Source organism: Heptranchias perlo, chromosome 11 (assembly GCF_035084215.1).
Source record: "Heptranchias perlo isolate sHepPer1 chromosome 11, sHepPer1.hap1, whole genome shotgun sequence".
Taxonomy (NCBI): domain Eukaryota; kingdom Metazoa; phylum Chordata; class Chondrichthyes; order Hexanchiformes; family Hexanchidae; genus Heptranchias; species Heptranchias perlo.
The window spans coordinates 20089995-20112240 of NC_090335.1; the positions used below are offsets into that span (position 1 = coordinate 20089995).

The following is a 22246-nucleotide window of genomic DNA, read 5'->3' on the forward strand; positions in this document are numbered from 1 at the left end:
TGGCCATGTAGCGCCCGTTGTTTTGGCACTACACGACCTCTCTGACATCCAAGATGGTGTCTTCGATGCGCACACACATTTCGAGCATGAAGTGCGCCGGACGCCATCTTGGTATAGGAGTTAGGGCATGGGCAAATACCGAGTGCTGGAAGCATGTAAATTAGGGAGAAAATGCATGCAATCAGTGTGCAACGCTGATTTAAAGTGATAGACACCATTTTGGACCTTAACGCTCAACTCAACGCACTGTTTTAATCTCAACCACCTGAACGTTTCTTACAGTGCCTGGAGGACCCCCCACTGGGGCTATTTAAGGGGGCCATACAGATGTTGCAGGTTAGTTGCTGGATTATTGCTTCTGGCTGCTGGTGGAGTCTGAAGTGTTTTTTGAAGCTCCCTATTCTTACTGAGAGTTCCTCGACGACATTTGAGAGTGGCTTGGCAGGTACTGCCTTATAGTTCGGAAAGTTACAACTGTGGTTGAACAACATTCCTGGCAATCATGGGCGGTCTTCTCGGGCTCCCGCTGGGCATTAAGCGTGACTGGGTGCATACGCATAGCAGGTCAAGCTGCGAGGATGCGGAGGGCAATGAGCAGGAGGCCCTATCCAATGAGGGCCTTCCGGGACTATTTCTCTTACCTCAACATGATCGAGGAGGATTGCATCCGATGCCTGAGGTTCAGCAAGGAAGTTGTGACCGAGATCTGTTAACTGGTGCGGCCACAACTGCAGCCTCAGAGCCGGGCAAGGACAGCATTGCCTGTGGCTGTGAAAGTCACCGTGGTGCTGAATTTCTACGGCTCAAGATCAATTCAGGCCTCTGCTGGCGATGTGCAACATCTCGCAGTATGCAGTGCACTACTGCATAAGGGAGGTTACAGATGCACTGTACCAGATGAGGAACAGGTTCATCACCTTCCCTCTCCACAGTTAACATCAGTGCTCATGTGCTTCAGTTCTGCCAATAGCAAGTTTCCCTGTTTCACAAGAATACTTCATCTCTCCATATTGATAGGCAACACCAATGTGGAGTGTACGTTCAGTTTCATCGGCCATGTACAGGATAAAGTTCCATCCTTGGTGGAGGATGCACATTAACTCCTTTTAGCATTGTGTTTTATATAGACAGTTGTAAGTATTCAAGTTTTTTTTTCTTCCAATATTCTTCTGCTGATGAAACTCATCACCTTGGTGGCCTGCCCACAGTGCAGAGTTGCTGGTGGACTCTTTGTTGCCAGTGTAAATGCTGGAAGAAAAAAATATGTATATATTTTTTAATTTGATACCTAAGCCTCTGCCATTGATTGCATAGGCTTTGGGGAAATTTTTAATGTGCTGCCCAGTTTTAATTTTAAAGGTATCAACACTGGATACCATCGTAACTTCAGTTTAAAATTTCCCCCCATGTCTTTATATCAGTTTTATGTGACCGTAGTACAAATATGCTTTGGAAAAGACAAACCAGAAAGCTGATTGTTAAATAGAAGATATTTCATTACAGCTGGATTGAGGAACTATTATTTCCATCTTGACTTGAACATCTTCAATAGTTGATGTTACGATCTCCTTCATAGTGTTTCTAGCAGAATGATCCATTTTTTTTGTTATAGCCTTGTCTGCTTGACTTCAACTTCTGAGAGGGCAGTGCCTCAGTCTCTGTCTTTCTCAATGCTTTTTTTCCTCCCCGAGGGATTGCCACATTAAATAATACAGGTTGGTAGCATAATTAATTGATCAGTGTCCAACGAGAGCTTGACAGGGTCGATACTGAGAGGATGTTTCCCCTGGCTGGAGGGTCTAGAACCAGAGGACATAGTCTCCGGATAGGGGTTGGATATTTAGGACTGATGAGGAATTTCTTCACTCAGGATTGAGACTATTTGGAATTCTCTACCCCAGAAGGCTGTGGATGCTCAGTCGTTGAGTATATTCAAGACTGAGATTGATAGATTTTTTGGACATGAGGGGAATCAAGGGATATGGGGATCAGACAGTAAAGTGGAGTTGAGGTCAAAGATCAGCGATGATCTTAATGAATGGCAGAGCAGGCTCGAGGGGTCGTATGGCCTACTCCTGCTCCTATTTCTTATGTTTCTTCTGTTTCTTATGTCCATCTCTTGCCTGATTTTGCATGCTTGCAACTACTGATGAATTCTCAAAAACATCTCATTGTTATGCATGTACCTTGGGTTTGTCAGTTGTATTCAATATTTGGCTATAATTCCCTGAAAATACGAGGCCCCAGTGCTGGTTTAAAGCCATGGTGGAGACGAGCATGGGTTGGTAAATTGGACCCATACACTCAAAGCACTGTGCGCTGCATTTTGCAGTAAACAAACTGGACAGCTTTCAGGAGACTGCAGTGCTGCCTCGCAATAGCCTCAAAAATTATGTTGATTGGTCCTGTGCCTAATATGTTCTTCTGGAAAACTTCGCCTGCAGCACTCACCTCTCCTGTACAAAATGTGCACGTGGCTTATCCACAGGTCTGGCCTACTGAAATTGAATGCTTAAAGCTAGATTTATGTTTGAAAATGTTGATGCCAATGTGATTTCTTTTGGGGGAAAATTATACCTATGTGTTTTTCTCTTTGCATTAGTTTCTGTTGCTTTGGATGGTGCCATTTTGCATATTTTTTTAACAAGACGGTTGTATTATTGCTAGCTGCTACAGTTGAACCTCTAGCAAATAAAGTGCTGAAGTTTGCGATTCCATTATGAATTCTGATAGCGCTACTTAATTTAAATGAGGAAGGCAGGCTCATGAGGGGGAAAACAAATGTAGGTATGACAATATCTGAGCGTTGGCTGCACTTGCCACTACCCCAAGATCCCAATTCCTACCTGGACATGCAAGAGGAGCCCTGATATTGTAACCTCTGCTTCATAAGGGATGATATCACTGAGCCACATGCCATTTGTTGAAAACTGTCCTGCAGACAACTTACACAGCAGAGACAGCTCTTCCCATAGATATGAATGATGTGGAGATGCCGGTGATGGACTGGGGTTGACAATTGTAAACAATTTTACAACACCAAGTTATAGTCCAGCAATTTTATTTTAAATTCACAAGCTTTCGGAGGCTTCCTCCTTCGTCAGGTGAACGATGTGAAAATGAAAACCTCGAAATGAAATCGCATTTATAATTCACAGAACAATGCTTGGTGAGTACAGACATTTTTTTCAACTGCCCGTTGCCAAGGCAATCAGTGTGCAGACAGACAGGTGTTACCTGCCAGGTCTCACAGAATATACAAATCACCAAAAAAAAAACAACAAACAAAAAAAACAGAGATAGAGAGGTAGAAACATAGAAAAGACAGCAACTGACCCGTTATATTAAAAACAGATAACATTTGTTCGCTGGTGGGGTAACGTGTAGCGTGACATGAACCCAAGATCCCGGTTGAGGCCGTCCTCATGGGTGCGGAACTTGGCTATCAATTTCTGCTCGACGATTTTGCGTTGTCGTGAGTCTCGAAGGCCGCCTTGGAGTACGCTTACCCGAAGGTCGGTGGATGAATGTCCATGACTGCTGAAGTGTTCCCCGACTGGGAGGGAACCCTCCTGTTTGGCGATTGTTGCGCGGTGTCCGTTCATCCGTTGTCGCAGCGTCTGCATGGTCTCGCCAATGTACCATGCTCTGGGGCATCCTTTCCTGCAACGTATGAGGTAGACAACGTTGGCCGAGTCACAGGAGTATGAACCATGCACCTGGTGGGTGGTGTCCTCTCGTGTGATGGTGGTATCTGTGTCGATGATCTGGCATGTCTTGCAGAGGTTACCGTGGCAGGGTTGTGTGGTGTCGTGGACGCTGTTCTCTTGAAAGCTAGGTAATTTGCTGCGAACGATGGTCTGTTTGAGGTTGGGTGGCTGTTTAAAGGCGAGTAGTGGAGGTGTGGGGATGGCCATAGCGAGGTGTTTGTCCTCATTGATGACATGTTGAAGGCTGCGGAGAACATGGCGTAGTTTCTCCGCTCCGGGGAAGTACTGGACGACAAAGGGTACTCTGTTGGTTGCGTCCCGTGTTAGTCTCCTGAGGAGGTCTATGCGATTTTTTGCTGTGGCCTGTCGGAACTGTCGATCGATGAGTCGAGCGTCATATCCCGTTCTTACTAGGGCGTCTTTCAGCGTCTGTAGGTGTCCATCGCGTTCCTCCTCGTCTGAGCAGACCCTGTGTATTCGCAGGGCCTGTCCATAGGGGATGGCCTCTTTGACGTGGTTAGGGTGGAAGCTGGAAAAGTGGAGCATCGTGAGGTTGTCCGTGGGCTTGCGGTCGAGTGAGGTGCTGAGGTGCCCGTCTTTGATGGAGATTCGTGTGTCCAAGAAAGAAACTGATTCTGAGGAGTAGTCCATGGTGAGCTTGATGGTGGGATGGAACTTGTTGATGTTATCGTGTAGTCTCTTTAGTGATTCCTTGCCGTGGGTCCATAGAAAGAAAATGTCGTCGATGTATCTGGTGTATAGTGTTGGTTGGAGGTCTTGTGCAGTGAAGAAGTCCCGCTCGAACTTGTGCATGAAAATGTTGGCGTATTGGGGTGCGAATTTGGTCCCCATGGCTGTGGGTTTTTTTTGGTGATTTGTATATTCTGTGAGACCTGGCAGGTAACACCTGTCTGTCTGCACACTGATTGCCTTGGCAACGGGCAGTTGAAAAAACTGTCTGTACTCACCAAGCATTGTTCTGTGAATTATAAATGCGATTTCATTTCGAGGTTTTCATTTTCACATCGTTCACCTGACGAAGGAGGAAGCCTCCGAAAGCTTGTGAATTTAAAATAAAATTGCTGGACTATAACTTGGTGTTGTAAAATTGTTTACCATTGATATGAAGGTAACCATAATATTAAGCATTTATGCCACCAGAACCTTTTAACCTACTGTATAATGTACAGATGAATCAAGCAAGTGACATATACGTTGTTTGCAAATGCATTCTTTGCAGTTTAGAATTTGTCAGCTTGGTTTACTTGGTAGCTCTCACCTCTTGAGTCAGAAGAATGTAGAGTTACGCTCCACTTGATCACACCCCAGTGCAGTACTGAGGTAGCACAATATTATTGGAGGTACCTTCCTTTGCAGGAGGCGTTAAACCGAGACCCCACCTGCCTGTCTTAAGGATTCAGATCAACTTTAATGATCCTGTGGCATTATTCAAAGAAGAACTGAGATAATGTTTCTTTCTGAGACCACCCAAATGCATATTCCTGAAGAGAATGTCATCCTTGCACTCATAACATGTTCCCAGATGTGAAATGGCCCACGTACTATGCAGTTTTCATAATATAGTTGAGAGGTAGTTATGCTTAAGTGCCTGCCCAGATAAAGCAGACCAGAAAACTATTCGGCATATAACTGAAGTCTGGCATTTGTGGTGTTTGTGTGTAATAGGCACATATCCATATTTGAAACTCGTAGCAGTTACTTCATTTGCAAATCGGTAAAATGAAGTGATGAAATCGTTAATGGTGGAATGTTAAGTTATTTTTGTAAGACATTTTATGTTTCTAAATGTGGATGTAATGATTATCAGCGGTGCCTGCTACACTCAGTGGTAGCACTCTCACCTCTGTCAGAAGGTCATGGGTTCAGGCCCCAATTCAACACTTGAGAACATAATCTAGCTTGGCACTTCAGTGCTGCATTTTTGGAGGTGCTGTCTTTTGAATGAGATGTAAAACCAAGGAGATGTGTGTGCTGAGACTAAGAGGAGATGAAGTAGGAATAGGTGGGGGTTTGGTTAGGTGGAGGATAGAAGAGAGAGTTGGTGAGTAGTCAAGAGGTCATGGTAGGCCTATGGGGTAGTAGATGAAGTGGACCTTAAATGAGAGATGGGAAGGGTGGTACAGCATATGATGTGTTTGGACATGGATAAGAGGAGGATTGGCCAAAAAGCAAAATACTGCAGACGCTGAAAATTTTGGTGGCTGAGAGGGTTGGTGGTGGCTGATATTGTAGAGGTTAAAAAAGGCGACTTCGTAATAAGTGGAGAAGGAGAAATCTTTGGAGGCGATGTTGTGACTGTGTCGTGACAGATACGAGCAGAACCATGCAAGAGTGGTTGAGGGTGTTTCGGTAACCAAACGTCACAGATTTTTGGCAGAACTGGAGGGGAGATGAGGAGAAATGTTTTTACGCTGCGAGCTATGATCGGGAATACACAGCTTAAAAGGGTGGTGGAAGCAGATTCAGAAGTAATTTTCAAAAGGGAAGTGAAGATATACTTGAAAAAGAAAAATTTGCAGTGCCATGGGGAAAGAGCAGGGATGTGGGACTAATTGGTTAGCTCTTTCTGGCTAATTTTTGAATGGCTCCCTTCTGTGCTGTAACGTTTTACGATTTGAAACAAGGGGCACAAAGGATCAGGGGAGAAAGATAGCACTAGAGCAAGTAATTGTACAGTATTGGGTAGGATCAGACTAAGAGAGAGTACAAGAAATTCTAAGACTGGTTTGCAGTGCATGTGTGTAAGTGCACGAAGCGTGGTAAACAAGGTTGGTGTGCTGCAGGCGCAAATAGCCACGTGGGAATACGATGTGGCGATAACGGAGACCTGGCTCAAAAAAGGGCAGGATTGGGTACTAAATATTCCTGGATACCAGATATTCCTGGATAACAAGGTGTTCAGGAAAGATGGGGAAGGAAAGAAAGGAGGGGGGTTGGCAGAATTGATTAAGGAGAATATTGCAGTATTGGAGAGAGAGAGGATATCCTGGAGGGGTCAAGGACAGAATCTATTTGGTTAGAATTTAAAAAAAAATAAGAGATGCCATTACACTAGGTATATTCTGTAGGCCACCTGCTAGTGGAAAGGATATAGAGGAGCAAATTTGCAGAGAAATTACAGAGGTGCAAAAGCTATAGAGTAGTGATAACTGGGGACTTCAACTATCCTAATATAGACTGGGATAACAATAATATAAGGGGCAAAGAGGGGGAGGAATTTTTGACAGGTGTTCTGGATAACTTTCTTGACCAGTACGTTTCCAGCCCAATGAGGAAAGAGGCATTGCTGGACTTGGTTCTCGTGAATGAGGTGGGCCAAGTGGATCAAATGTCAGTGGGGGAGCATTTAGGGAGCAGTGATCGTAGTATCATAAGGTTTAGAATAGCTAAGGAAAAGGACACGGACCACTCTAAAGTAAAAATACTCAATTGGAGGAGGGCCAATTTCAGTGGGATGAGAACAGATCTGGCTCGTGTAAACGGGAATCTAAGATTGGCAGGCAAAACTGTAATTGAACATTGGCGGCCTTTAAAGAGGAGATGGTTCTGGTACAGTCTAGGCACATTCCCATGAGGCAGAAAGGTAGGGCAACGAAAGCCATAGCTCCCTGGATGAGTGAGATAGTGAGTAAGATGAAATGGAAAAAAGGGGCCTATGACAGATGTCAGGTTGAGAACACAAGTGAGAATCAGGCAGAATATGAAGAGTTCAGAGAGGAAGTGAAAAAAGAAATAAGAGGGGCAAAGAGAGAGTATGAGAATAGACTGGCGGCCAACATAAAAGGGAATCCAAAAGTCTTCTACAGTCATGTAAACAGTAAACGGGTAGGAAGAGGAAGGGCGGGGCCGATTAGGGACCATAAAGGAGATCTACTCATGGAGGCAGAGGCGATGGCCGAGGTACTAAATGAGTACTTTGCATCTGTCTTTACCAAGGAAGAAGATGCTGCCAGAGTCTTAGTAAAGGAAGATATAGTTAAGATACTGGATGGGCTAAAATTGATAAAGAGGAGGTACTAGAAAGGCTAGCTTTACTTAAAGTAGATAAATCACCTGGTCCTGATGGGATGCATCCTAGGTTGCTGAAGGAAATAAGGGTGGAAACTGCGGAGGTACTGGCCATAATCTTTCAAATATTCGTAGATACGGAGGTGGTACCAGCGGACTGGAGAATTGTAAATGTTTCACCCTTGTTCATAAAAGGGTGTAAAAAAATAAACCAGCAACCATAGGCCAGTCAGTTTAACCTCGGTGGTGGGCAAACGTTTAGAAAGGATAATCCAGGACAGCATTAACAGTCACTTAGATGAGTGTGAATTGACGAGGGAAAGCCAGCACGGATTTGTTAAAGGTCATTGTGTTTAACTAACCTGATAAAGTTTTTTGATGAAGTAACAGAGAGGGTTGATGAGGGCAATGCAGTTGATGTGGTGTATATGGACTTTTAAAAGGCGTTTGATAAAGTGCATGGTAGGCATGTCAACAGGATTGCGGCCCTTGGAATAAAGGGGGCAGTAGCAACATGGATACAGAATTGGCTAAGGGACAGGAAACAGAGAGTAGTGGTGACCGGTTGTTTTTCAGACTGGAGGGAGATGTAAAGTGGTGTTACCCAGGGGTCGGTGCTGGGACCACTGCTTTTCTTGAAACATGTTAATGACTTGGACTTGGGTGTACAGGGCACAATTTCAAAATTTGCAGATGACACAAAACTTGGATGGGTAGTAAACAGTGAGGAGTATAGTGATAGATTTCAAGAGGATATTTGTAAACAATTTTACAACACCAAGTTATAGTCCAACAATTTTATTTGAAAATCACAAGCTTTCGGAGGCTTCCTCCTTCCTCAGGTGAATGTGGAAATGAAATCCTCGAACCTTTTGCATTTATAAATCACAGAACAATACCTGGTGATTACAGATAGTCTTTCCAACTGCCCGTTGCCAAGGCAATCAAAGTGTTCAGACAGAGAGGTGTTACCTACAGGGCCACCGAATATTCAAACAACCAAAAAAAGAGAGAGAGAGAGAGAGGCAGAAACATCCGGAAGGAAGAGAAAGACAGCAAATGACCCGTTATATTAAAAACAGATAACTTTTGTTCGCTGGTGGGGTTACGTGTAGCGTGACATGAACCCAAGATCCCGGTTGAGGCCGTCCTCATGGGTGCGGAACTTGGCTATCAATTTCTGCTCAACGATTTTGCGTTGTCATGTGTCTCGAAGGCCGCCTTGGAGTACACTTACCCGAAGGTCGGTGGCTGAATGTCCTTGACTGCTGAAGTGTTCACCGACTGGGAGGGAACCCTCCTGTCTGCCGATTGTTGCGCGGTGTCCGTTCATCCGTTGACGCAGCATCTGCATGGTCTCGCCAATGTACCATGCTCCGGGGCATCCTTTCCTGCAACGTATGAGGTAGACAACATTGGCCAAGTCACAGGAGTATGAACCATGCACCTGGTGAGTAGTGTCCCCTCGTGTGATGGTGGTATCTGTGTCGATGATCTGGCATGTCTTCCAGAGGTTACCGTGGCGGGGTTGTGTGGTGTTGTGGACGCTGTTCTCCTGAAAGCTGGGTAATTTGCTGCGAACGATGGTCTGTTTGAGGTTGGGTGGCTGTTTGAAGGCGAGTAGTGGAGGTGTGGGGATGGCCAAAGCGAGATGTTCGTCATCATTGATGACATGTTGAAGGCTGCGGAGAACATGGCGTAGTTTCTCCGCTCCGGGGAAGTACTGGACGACGAAGGGTACTCTGTTGGTTGCGTCCCGTGTTAGTCTTCTGAGGAGGTCTATGCGATTTTTCGCTTTGGCCCGTCGGAACTGTCAATCGATGAGTCGAGTGTCATATCCTGTTCTTACTAGGGCGTCTTTCAGCGTCTGTAGGTGTCCATCGCGTTCCTCCTCGTCTGAGCAGACCCTGTGTATTAGCAGGGCCTGTCCATAGGGGATGGCCTCTTTGACATGGTTAGGGTGGAAGCTGGAAAAGTGGAGCATCGTGAGGTTGTCCGTGGGCTTGCGGTAGAGTGAGGTGCTGAGGTGCCCGTCTTTGATGAAGATTCGTGTGTCCAAGAAAGAAACTGATTCTAAGGAGTAGTCCATGGTGAGCTTGATGGTGGGATGGAACTTGTTGATGTTATCGTGTAGTCTCTTTAGTGATTCTTCGCCATGGGTCCATAGAAAGAAAATGTCGTCGATGTATCTGGTGTATAGTGTTGGTTGGAGGTCCTGTGCAGTGAAGAAGTCGTGCTCGAACCTGTGCATGAAAATGTTGGCGTAGTGGGGTGCGAATTTGGTCCCCATGGCTGTTCCGTGTGTTTGGGTAAAGAACTGGTTATCGAAGGTGAAGACATTGGGATCCAGGATGAAGCGGATGAGTTGTAGGATGGCGTCTGGAGATTGGCTGTTGTTGGTGTTGAGTACTGAGGCTGTCGCAGCGATGCCGTCATCGTGGGGGATACTGGTGTATAGTGCCGAGACGTCCATCGTGGTGAGAAGTGTTCCTGGTTCAACTGGTCCGTGGGTACTGAGTTTTTGTAGGAAGTCTGTAGTGTCGCGACAGAATCTCCATCAAAGACGGGTACCTCAGCACCTCACTCGACCGCAAGCCCACGGACAACCTCACGATGCTCCACTTTTCCAGCTTCCACCCTAACCACGTCAAAGAGGCCATCCCCTATGGACAGGCCCTGCGAATACACAGGGTCTGCTCAGACGAGGAGGAACGCGATGGACACCTACAGACGCTGAAAGACGCCCTAATTCACAGAACAATGCTTGGTGAGTACAGACAGTTTTTTCAACTGCCCGTTGCCAAGGCAATCAGTGTGCAGACAGACAGGTGTTACCTGCCAGGTCTCACAGAATATACAAATCACCAAAAAAAACCCACAGCCATGGGGACCAAATTCGCACCCCAATACGCCAACATTTTCATGCACAAGTTCGAGCGGGACTTCTTCACTGCACAAGACCTCCAACCAACACTATACACCAGATACATTGACGACATTTTCTTTCTATGGACCCACGGCAAGGAATCACTAAAGAGACTACACGATAACATCAACAAGTTCCATCCCACCATCAAGCTCACCATGGACTACTCCTCAGAATCAGTTTCTTTCTTGGACACACGAATCTCCATCAAAGACGGGCACCTCACTCGACCGCAAGCCCACGGACAACCTCACGATGCTCCACTTTTCCAGCTTCCACCCTAACCACGTCAAAGAGGCCATCCCCTATGGACAGGCCCTGCGAATACACAGGGTCTGCTCAGACGAGGAGGAACGCGATGGACACCTACAGACGCTGAAAGACGCCCTAGTAAGAACGGGATATGACGCTCGACTCATCGATCGAAAGTTCCGACGGGCCACAGCGAAAAATCGCATAGACTTCCTCAGAAGACTAACACGGGACACAACCAACAGAGTACCCTTTGTCGTCCAGTACTTCCCTGGAGCGGAGAAACTACGCCATGTTCTCCGCAGCCTTCAACATGTCATCAATGACGACGAACACCTCGCTATGGCCATCCCCACACCTCCACTACTCACCTTCAAACAGCCACCCAACCTCAAACAGACCATCGTTCGCAGCAAATTACCCAGCTTTCAGGAGAACAGCGTCCACGACACCACACAACCCTGCCACGGTAACCTCTGCAAGACATGCCAGATCATCGACACAGATACCACCATCACACGAGAGGACAGCACCCACCAGGTGCATGGTTCATACTCCTGTGACTCGGCCAACATTGTCTACCTCATACGTTGCAGGAAAGGATGCCCCAGAGCATGGTACATTGGCGAGACCATGCAGACGCTGCGACAACGGATGAACGGACACCGCGCAACAATCGCCAGACAGGAGGGTACCCTCCCAGTTGGGGAACACTTCAGCAGTCAAGGACATTCAGCCACCGACCTTCTGGTAAGCGTACTCCAAGGCGGCCTTCGAGACACACGACAACGCAAAATCGTCGAGCAGAAATTGATAGCCAAGTTCCGCACCCATGAGGACGGCCTCAACCGGGATCTTGGGTTCATGTCACGCTACACGTTACCCCACCAGCGAACAAAAGTTATCTGTTTTTAATATAACGGGTCATTTGCTGTCTTTCTCTTCCTTCCGGATGTTTCTATGTTTCTGCCTCTTTTTTTTGGTTGTTTGTATATTCGGTGGCCCTGTAGGTAACACCTCTCTGTCTGAACACTTTGATTGCCTTGGCAACGGGCAGTTGGAAAGACTATCTGTAATCACCAGGTATTGTTCTGTGATTTATAAATGCGAAAGGTTCGAGGATTTCATTTCCACATTCACCTGAGGCAGGAGGAAGCCTCCAAAAGCTTGTGATTTTCAAATAAAATTGTTGGACTATAACTTGGTGTTGTAAAATTGTTTACAGTTGTCAACCCCAGTCCATCACCGGCATCTCCACATCAGGAGGATATAGTCAGGCTGGTGGCATGGGCGGACACGTGGCAGATGAAATATAACGCAGAAAAATGCGAAGTGATACATTTCAGTTAAACTTTCCTCACTCCGTAAATCTGACCTGCTGAGTGTTTCCAGCAATTTATGTCTTTAATAGGGGATGTAAGATCACAAGATGACTGCCACATCATAATATGGGCATGAAGGAACATAAAACCTGGTGGTCTTGGTGAGGGTTAAGGAGTCGACCAGTAGTGAGTGAAGTTTGTCAGGTCCCGGAAATTGATTTTTTTTCTTCCAAGTTGGGGTTATGGATGGAAAGGGTCTGATTGAAGAGTGAGCAAACATTTTGTTGGGCATTGCAGAGGAGGAGAGTGGCCTTTGGACAGTACAAATTCAATTCACATTGAGCTGTTATAATCAAAAGAGGAAAAGGGAATTTCATCTTTCCAGTTTGAACTCTATTCAAGCCCAATATCTTTACTCACCATGCCATCAATTAACCCAAAATCTACTTCTGAGTTTTAAACATTCTATATAGTCTTCTGTTTAACATTAGGTGAAAGTCAAATTTTATTGGTGTAAAATGGTCTGTGTCCATTCGGATTGATTGAACTGAATTGACAGTGACTAGAAGTCCAATTATATTGAACAAATATGGTTAAAATTGAGATGTCTACTACGGGACTATTGTTCGAATGTACTGTAGAATGGAAAAACGAAATTGGATTAGTGTAGACTATCTACAATGACCTGACTAACAAAACTGGCAATTCGACAACCCTTTTAAGTCCTGCTTTTTTTTTCTAACTGCTTGTATGGTGTCTTTCCTGACTTTAGGATGTACCAAAGTGCTTAACAGCCAATTAAGTCGTTTTTGAAGTGTGGGGAAAGATGGCAGCAAAATTGTGCACGGCAAGGTCCCACAAAAAGCAATGAGAAAAATGTTTGTGAATTTTAAATAAATAATTTAGATAATCTGTTTTAGTGCTTCTGGTTGAGGTATAAAGTTTAGCCAGGACACCGGGAGCTCATGTGTTCTTTTGCCAATAGTGTCATGGAGTCTTTTATATCCACCTGAGAGGGCAGAATGGGCCTTAGTTTAACATCTTCTCCAAAAGACGTCATTTCCAACAGTGCAGCATTCCTCAGTACTGCACTGAACTGTCAGCCTAGTTTCTGTTCAAGTCTCTGGAGTGGAGTTTGAACCCATGACTTTTGACTCAGGTGAGTGTTACCATTGAGCCAAGGCTGACACTAATTGCCCCCGTGTATAATCAAAAAGTGGATGGAGAAGAGGTTAATACTGGGCTGTGTGAGGTAAGATTAAGGGATGGTTTGGTTTCTGTGGAAGGAGAGGCATATATTGTACATTAGTATTGTTTCATTAATATGGTATTCTGGTTTTTTAAATGTTCTGCTTATTTCCCAGTCTCCATTCCAAAGAGTATTCCTGCTACTCCATCAACTTCTTCCAGATTGACTAAACGGACAATGCAATCACCACAGAAACCTGATGAGTTGCCAATACAGAAAGGTCGTAAAAGCATACGAGGCAAACAACCTGGGCAATCCACTTCAAAAAAGAGTGTACCATCGCAAAACAATTCATCACCTAAATCTGTTTCCACCACTGATCCAACCAAGCCAGGGAAAAGAGGAGCAAAACCTGGAGTCAAGGTTTGTTCAAACAGCTCTAGTTAGTGTGAACTATTTTTCACACTTCAAATATTCATAAATGCAGTACTCAATACTTTGTATATGTTGTAATAGATTAAAAAATACTGTTTTGTGTTCATATAAATTTGGCACATACCTGTACAAGATCTTCAATAATTACCTCCTTCCAAGAAATCTCACATTTTGTTTTTTGTCACTAAATGGAGTTAAATGTATTTCTGAACCAACTAATATTCCTGTGATGGGAAATTGTTAACGTCAAAACAACTTGATTATTAAAAAGTGAGTGGCTGCAATATTCCATTGATCCTGTACATGTACTTGGCTCTGTGGGGGTTACTTTGTGACCCATTAAGTACAGAGGAGCTCAACTAACATTTTGAGATATCCCACCCAAACGGCCAACATGAAAAACAAATAGAAGTGAAAGAATTCCCACAAATTAAACCAGAATCCTTATTGAAATTAACCACCAATTTATTCCTACTGAAGATCGAAGTGTATTAAAAGGGCCAGCATTAAAATAATAACTATCGGCCAGCATCTTCACAACAGTGAAAACGTTCATCACGAGTCTCCCTCTGTACGTAGTAAAGCAAACTCTGTGTACTGTGAACTTGCAGGAGAAAATATTTATATTTAACCTATCATCAATTGAACCCCTTTGAAAAAGACTTTAAAAAAAAAAGTGACAGTAAACCGTCCAAGCCGACCCAGCCTACTCCCCAGTGGAAGGAAATCGAGTCCCTCTTTTTTTTCCCGCCCCCCCACCTCTGCTGCTCTCTCCCCCTCCTTATGGCACAACCTTGAGATGATTTTCAGTGATGTAGCGTTTTATTTAAAAGAGGCAGGAACCTGGATCTGCTTTATTGCAGAATGGGACTACTGGTTGGCCTAGGATACAGCCTGGGACTTTTTTTTAAGCTTTCACCAATAGTTTTATCCTAGTTGCTTGCAGGAGGCATCTGTTGGTGGTCTGAACCTTTATTTGTTTTCACAAAGTAGTCCCAAGCCTCAAGTATGTGGGTAGTATAATTGTGATGATTTAATGTATTGTACTAATTATATCTAATTTGCTTAAGAAAGCTGTCACTATTCTCTTTATTACTCAACTTCATAAGTTCCATCTTTAGAAAATTTGGTGGATGTAATAATTGTGCTGTTTGGGTTTACTTAGTAAAGTTCACTTCTTTCCATTTCTCCATACACCATTCCCTGGGTAGGAGAGCAAGCAGGTAACTTACTCTCAGTCTTCTGACAGTATTGCTCTAGAAGTAGCTGCTCAAACGTGTATAGTAGTGGTAATAAGAGTTGATTTGTTTTTGGGTTACCCTTCCTTTCATGGTGTAACACCTCGCCTTTGCTTCAGTTTCTACTGAAACCCACGTGATTACTGTGTGTACTTGCATCGCTCAACAAAATTGATGCAAGTTGTTAATGGTAATAATTGAAACAGGAAGAGTGAAATGTCTCGGCCTGATTCCCTTAGGCAAATTCTGAAAGAGAAACTGTACAATTGCATTTTGTATGAGAAAGTCAACATTATTGAAGTACCCAACAAAAATAAGCCCTTTTTTGCAGTACTTTACACATATGATTTGTGGAAATTTGCAAGATACAATTTGTTTTTACATTTCAGAGAAAGTCTCAAACAGTGCAGAGTCCACATCCTCCCTCACCTACCACAACTACCCCTGAACCTGACATTAACAGTGCCCAGGGACCTCAAGATGCTGCTAGTATTCCCAACACAACTCCATCAGTAATGTCCACAGGTAAACAAACGCCTCTTCTCATCTTTGATAAATAAATAAAAGATTTTTATGAATTGACCATTAGAATATTGCATGGTTATGATTGTATAGTCAAGCAAAAGTTGCATTATAATACTTGGATTCTTCCTATATTAATGATCAACATCTTCTGAATACTGGCTGACCAATTTTGCTGTTGCCATTTGAAACTGGAGCTCATCCTGGGAGTAACAGTTCATTAAGTATTCAAAGAAACGTTAATGCCTGATTATTATAAATTGAACTGCAACAAAAGATATCTGCTTACTGGTTTGAATAAACATGTGATCCAAATGAAGTGAATTTCGTAAAGTTTAATGGTGCATAACAAGCGCACGTGATTTGATTGCTGTTTAATAACTGTGCAATTTAATAAGTTGCTTGAATTGAATCCCAAGAAGCCAGAACTAAGTGGTAGAAATTTTTATTTTCATTTTGATGGATTTGCTGTTCTATTTATTTTTGTTTTTGAAAGAAATATTTGGATCAACTGAGTCCAAGTGTCACGTTGAGTTTAATACTTGGATACACACGGTCCAAATATATTGAATATTGTTTTTTGAAGAGTAACCATTTCTCAATTTACACTTAATTCTTAGATCAGATATCTAAGAGTTCATTATTGGTGTTATGTAAAACTGCAGATTAGTGCATTAATCCATCATTCTTCCTCCTCTTTGACGATAATCCTTATGCAAGATATCTTTGTATACAATGAAAGTGATTGCAAACTTTTCAGTTCAACTATGAAAATTCACTGTCTCATTTTATTTCTGTATCACTTTCAGCGTAGTTTATTAAATGTTGCAGAGTAATGGAGTGGCAGTGATTTCAAATTTCACACAACTGGCTATAAGGTGCTTGGGCTGGAGTGGTCAAATATCTGACACAAGCCATTTGGTTGTAGTAATGCACAAAGTTTGGAGTTTAGGGAATTTGGTGATGGGGGATGTTGGAATTAGCACATTGTCCTTTCTAATAGAGCCAATAGGGAATTCAGAAGAAACAACTTCACCCAGAGAGTGGTTAGAATGTGGAACTTGCTACCACAAGTAGTAATTGCAGCGAATAGCATTGGTGCGTTTAAGAGGAACCTAGACAAATGCAAGAGGGAGAAAGGAATAGAAGATTGTGCTGATAGGGTTAGATGAAGAGGGGTGGGAGGAGGTTTGTGTGGAGCATAAACACCAGCATTAACCTGTTGGGCTGAATGGCCTGTTTCTGTGCTATACATTCTATGCAGTATGTAATTCACTTGCGACCCAGATTTGAATTTATCCCAGACTGATGGAATGGAAATCTCTTCTCACTACTGGCTTTAAGGATCCCATGTGAAATGCTTCATCCTCATTTCTTATGAGTTGATTTGCAACATCACAGAACTCTCCATAATTTGGCACTAAATGGACAATCTAATTCATAAAATCCAAGAGGATGAAAGTGAAACATAATGTGCTGATCAAGGATGCCAGTCCAAAGCTGGAGATTGTTGGGGCAGTTTACAGGGAGTTTTGCTCTGCATCTGGCTTTGCAGTGCCTGACTTGTGAGCTCTCAGTGCAGTGTTGACACTGGGCGTCAAAAACTGTTCCATTCCTAAGCACCAACATCCCTCACCTTGGTAAGTACAGAAATTAACCCAAAATAACATTTGTGTACACAAGATTATACTTGTAGGTAGTATGTGCTACAAGTTAATATAATTTGTTGGTGAGATTAAGCTGAAGGATTAATATTTAATAGCAGCTGTTTTGTTACAGTTTGTGTGTACGTTAACAAACATGGAAACTGTGGACCACATCTGAATAAAAAAAAAGTTCAGCAGCTTCCAGATCACTTTGGGCCTGGTCCTGTGCCTTCAGTGCTTCAACAGGCTGTGCAGGGCTGTGTTGATTGTGCCTTCCAGGCTAAAACAGTCTTCTCATTTCTGAAGTCTGGACATCATGGAGGAGAGACAATAACAGGTGAGGGAAAAAAACTGTTGCATTTATCCTTTCATTATCAATATCCCTAAATAAATGGAATAAAGAAATGTTTATCATTCACAGTCTGGTTAAATATCTGATTTTATTAAAGGAATACTTTGGATTTCTTGTATATTAAAAAATCTGCCAACTTCCACCAAATACATTTGTTACTGTTAAAGAAAGATCGAGAACTTGCATTTATATAGTGCTTTTCATGAGCTCAGAATGTCCCAAAATGCTTTACAACCAATTAAGTACTTTTGAAGTGTAGTCAAAATAAAATAATTTTATAGGTATGCTTTGCAGACTTGATTCCACTGATGTACCATATCTTGCAACTGCTCTCGAGCAATCCCAAGGGGGAAGCAGCTGTTGCTAAAGTTATGAGACAGTGATTTTTAGTATAGATAGCTAGGCAAGGAATGCCAAATGTTGATAATCACTGTAGACTTGGTAGTCATGTGACAGGCGTATAAACTGTTAACTGTGATAATCAGCAATACATCAGATGAAATTGGCTGACTCAATTTAATTAGGAGCAAGGTACCTAGATATTCCACAGGCAGTCTGGAGTAATCATTTAAGAGGGTGACTAAGTTACAAGAACTGTCGAAGAAAATCTAGGCTTCACATAATCAGAGCTTTAAAAACATACACACAAATCTGTCTGAATTCTGTATTTATTCTGTTCTGTACTGATTATTCTTCTGTGCACTATTTATGCTTGTTCTTTTTGCCTGAGGTCATTGTTAATTTGCTGTTGGGAGTCCTTATTGGTATGCTTTGAAATATTTTATATGAACGCAGATTCTTAATGCTTGTTTATAATAAATTTGTCGTCGTATATGCATTTTGACTGAGCCAAAACTAAATGTTGGAATGCAGACTTACTGAATTAATTTTACAAATTAATTTGTTGCTATTCACGTTTTATTCATCTAAAAGGTTCAGTAGATCAGAAATTTTAATACTGTGTACTGTATCCTTAACACACATTTATCTTACCATGAACCCATGTATGGATGACAGTTTGGCAACAATGAATGAGGAGGTTTATGTTTATTAGGGGTTTCAACACACAAGGGAATTTTTTTTCATATAAAGCAAAACTAAAATAGTTCCTGATATGGCGCAACCTTGAGATGTTTTTATTGAATTTAATACTGCCTTTATATTATAGATACGCACACATCCACGTTAATTACATTTTAAAATTAGTTTTTGCATTGTTGTCTTGAACCTCCTGATTCTGCAGCAGAAGTTATGGGGCTGAGTGGAAGTCTTCTGTGAGTTCTGTGCTATACTAAACCTTCATCTCAACCCACCTGAAGTCTCTTGTGTCTTTATCTGTATATGTGTTTTCCTGAAATCTTTCACTTCACCCTCAAAGTCATAACTTGTTATCTTGGGAATCCTTCCTCCTCCATTTGCTTTCTAATGTACTGGAACCCACTTTAAATTCACATCCAATGAGCTTAGCAGACTTTCACTTTCAGCCTAACTGAACTTGAGGTTGGTTGAAAGTGCTCAGGAAGTATGGCAGGACCTTAAAGAGGAAGTGGACAGTATAGTAGATGAAAGACAGTTTAAAAAGTAAAGTTCCGTGTGGGGGGATAAAAGTAGCCTGGGAGAAAATTGAGGTAAAAAGCAGAGAGAAAAGCTGATCTTTTAAAAATTAGAATATTGGAAGATACTTATGTTCATTGTTTGAAACAGGAGTGACTTGTTGACCTGTTGCTGAGGGAAAATTGAAGGAATATATACTTCAACATAAATCCCTACAGTGGCCCTGTCCACAAGTATTCATCCCCAAACCACCAGTGTTCAATTAATAAAAAAACTCCTGTGAAAAGATTTAAAAATCTTACTTTGCAATTTATAGCCTCCCAGTTGAAGCCACTACCTTCAACCGCTTGCTAAGGCTAGAGAGCTGAATTACTCTGCCTTGGCTCCCTGTACTCCTTACTGTTCTACTCAGATTGAAGTCATGATTGAGTGGCTGGTTAATGCATAGAAATATATTAAAATCAAACTTCTACTTTAAGCGGCTCAGGGTGTTTTTCTACATTAAAGGTGCTATACCAGTGCAAGTTGTCGTATTAAAATATAGACTTTGTGGATGCATACTTTAGGATGAAGCTTTTCAATTTTTCTGTATCTCAAGTTCCAAGTGGGATCAAAAAACACTTCACGGATTTCCCCTCCCAGTCTTTAAATTGATGTTTATTTTATTCAATGTTATCTGCTAGTGTTCTACATTATTTTCCTATCCAAATTTGTGAAATGTAGTTCAAAATTGTAACTCATATGTCACATCACATTCTGTTTTTGTTAGCTTTCCCATATAATTTTGAAAATTGCACTAGCAACTGGATATTTTTTAAAAAATTAATAATCTGTGTCTCTACAAACTGAAGTTAATTTTTAAGATTCTGCACTTAATAATTCATATTTCATTTATCTCATTGCACTGTTAGTATGTGCTGAAATGTTTTGCACTTATCTCTGTAAGCACACTTTACTTTTCTTCTTTTTCCCTTTGTAGCCTCGTTTGATGGAGAGAAGCACACTGTGAAGCTTCCATCTGTAAATAGTGTCTCGTTTGTATTGAGATTTCTGGAGAAACTCTGTTACAGCCTGCAGTGTGAGAACCTCTTTAGCAGCCAACCTTTCAGCCCATATATAGGAAATGCACACACTGCAACAGAATATGAGAGAATTAAATCAGGTAAAGAGCACTCTATTTCAGTTTTTATTTTTAAAACATACACTATTATGATTTTAGATTCAAAATGCTTTTGTTATATAAATCTGCACAATAGCATGTCCAACACTTTGTTTAATTGGTTGAATTTTTTTTTCCTGAAAAGCTAAAAGTGAAAATATCAAATGTGAAGTGAAATCTGGATCAGCAAATTGAAATACATTTACAAATATTAGTAAACTGATGACTTCATCCTTACTAGCTACATTTTCTTAATTTTTTTTAGTGGGATGGTGGGGAAGAAGGAAAACTGTCCTGATTTCACACTGCTGCACCTTAACTTTCTGTTTGCTCAGTATCTTCTTAGTTTCCCCTACCTCTGGGTTTCTCCTTGCCTAGTCATCTTCTTCATCTCAGTCTCCCCTTCTCAACTCTCCAGTCACAATAGTGCCTGGTTTTGGGCATTAGGTGTAGCAAGTATGTGACTTCATTAGAAAACTATTAAACCTAAGCATGCAGTTTCCAACCTGAGAAGCAACCCTTGTGTAAGTATACAAAGTGATTGACTTATGATAAATTCTTAAAAGGAAAACGTGCCAGTCCGAAGTGGTGGTGATTCTCTTGGAAAAGGTATTGTGTATATAGGGACAGGCACTGGCTCCAGAGTTGCCGTTGGAAGTTGACCACATGTGCCCACAATAACACCATTATGGCGAGGTTGTTTGATATTATCTCCACTACTGTGTGCCTTTGAACTACAACACTTTGAGGTCAGTTTCCAAAAGTTTTGAACAAAAACCTCATGTACAGTAGGAATAGTTTACAGCTTTAAAAGTGCTGTTAGTAATATGCTAATAAACTATTCGTTGTGTACACACTATAGATTTGCTGCTGCTATAGAAGCATTTTGAAAACATGGAGGCTGCAGAGCAGTAATGAGGCAATATTAGGGCAGTGCAAATTGTTCCTGAAAGTTGTCTTGTTTTTCCTAGCCCATCCACAAATAAATTGTGTGACTGTATGATGAGGTCACTGTTTGACTTTGCCTGCTCTGCATCTGTGCAGCCAGCTTGAATTGTGAGTTACATAATTGAAACAGCAGTGCCGTAATGTCTCATTTTAACTTTTGAATTCTATGAGCTGCGCAAATTGAGATCATTGTGTTTTTCTTGTTCATTAGTTGTATTTTTCATCATTATACATAAAGAGGCACTTAATGTGCATGGAGCTGGATTGCTTCCAAGTGATCTGTAGTTTAAATGAGGAGTTCATCATAGTTTAAAAACAGCAGAAGACTTTTTGAGATTTTATAACATTAGACACGAGAGAACAGAACTCTGCAATGAGCATACGTAGTGGTATCACACTACTTAAGATGACTGATCATTTGTTAATGGGTAGATCACAGGACCTTAGATCAGAAAATACAGAATGGGACAACTTACTCTGTATTATGTCAGATTGTTTTTAAAAAATCAAGTGTTTACTATGTTGAGTGCCCCAAAATGCAGGTGATCAGGGCCTTCCAGTTCAGGATCACAGGGAATTGACTGCCAAACCTTATACACAAGACATGTAGGGCTCTAGCATATGAAAAAGACCCATCAGACACACCATGTAATTGAAAAGGTAGAGAACAAGTGAAAAAGTTGGGGTTGGAAGTCAGAGTTCAGATGGCCGAAGTATAAGCGATTATTCAGTCCGGCTGTGGCACACTGGGGGTGGGGGGGAGAAAAAGGACTCTGAGCCTATGTTCTCCCAGTCACCCCTGTCATAGGCACACGTGCAGGGATGCCCCAAAGTCATGTGAAGCAGTAAATTACTTGTAGAATGCTCTAAACAGCACTCCAAAAGGAACACAAACTTGGAGAACTGTAACCTGATCTAACTGGAGATGTACATAATCCTTTTGTTGTCCAAAGATTAAGGATCC

At 42.2% G+C, this 22246-nt stretch overlaps 1 protein-coding gene across 4 annotated transcripts in view; it reads left to right on the forward strand.

Moving 5' to 3' along the window:
* Nucleotides 1-22246, forward strand: part of scml2 (Scm polycomb group protein like 2) — a 161657-nt gene that overhangs the window by 123167 nt on the left and 16244 nt on the right. For all 4 annotated transcript variants that reach the window (XM_067992658.1, XM_067992661.1, XM_067992662.1 and 1 more), the window contains 4 exons: nt 13604-13851; nt 15491-15626; nt 17403-17606; nt 20155-20337. In XM_067992658.1, coding sequence (XP_067848759.1) covers nt 13604-13851; nt 15491-15626; nt 17403-17606; nt 20155-20337 — 771 coding nt within the window. The remainder of the gene's footprint in view (nt 1-13603; nt 13852-15490; nt 15627-17402; nt 17607-20154; nt 20338-22246) is intronic.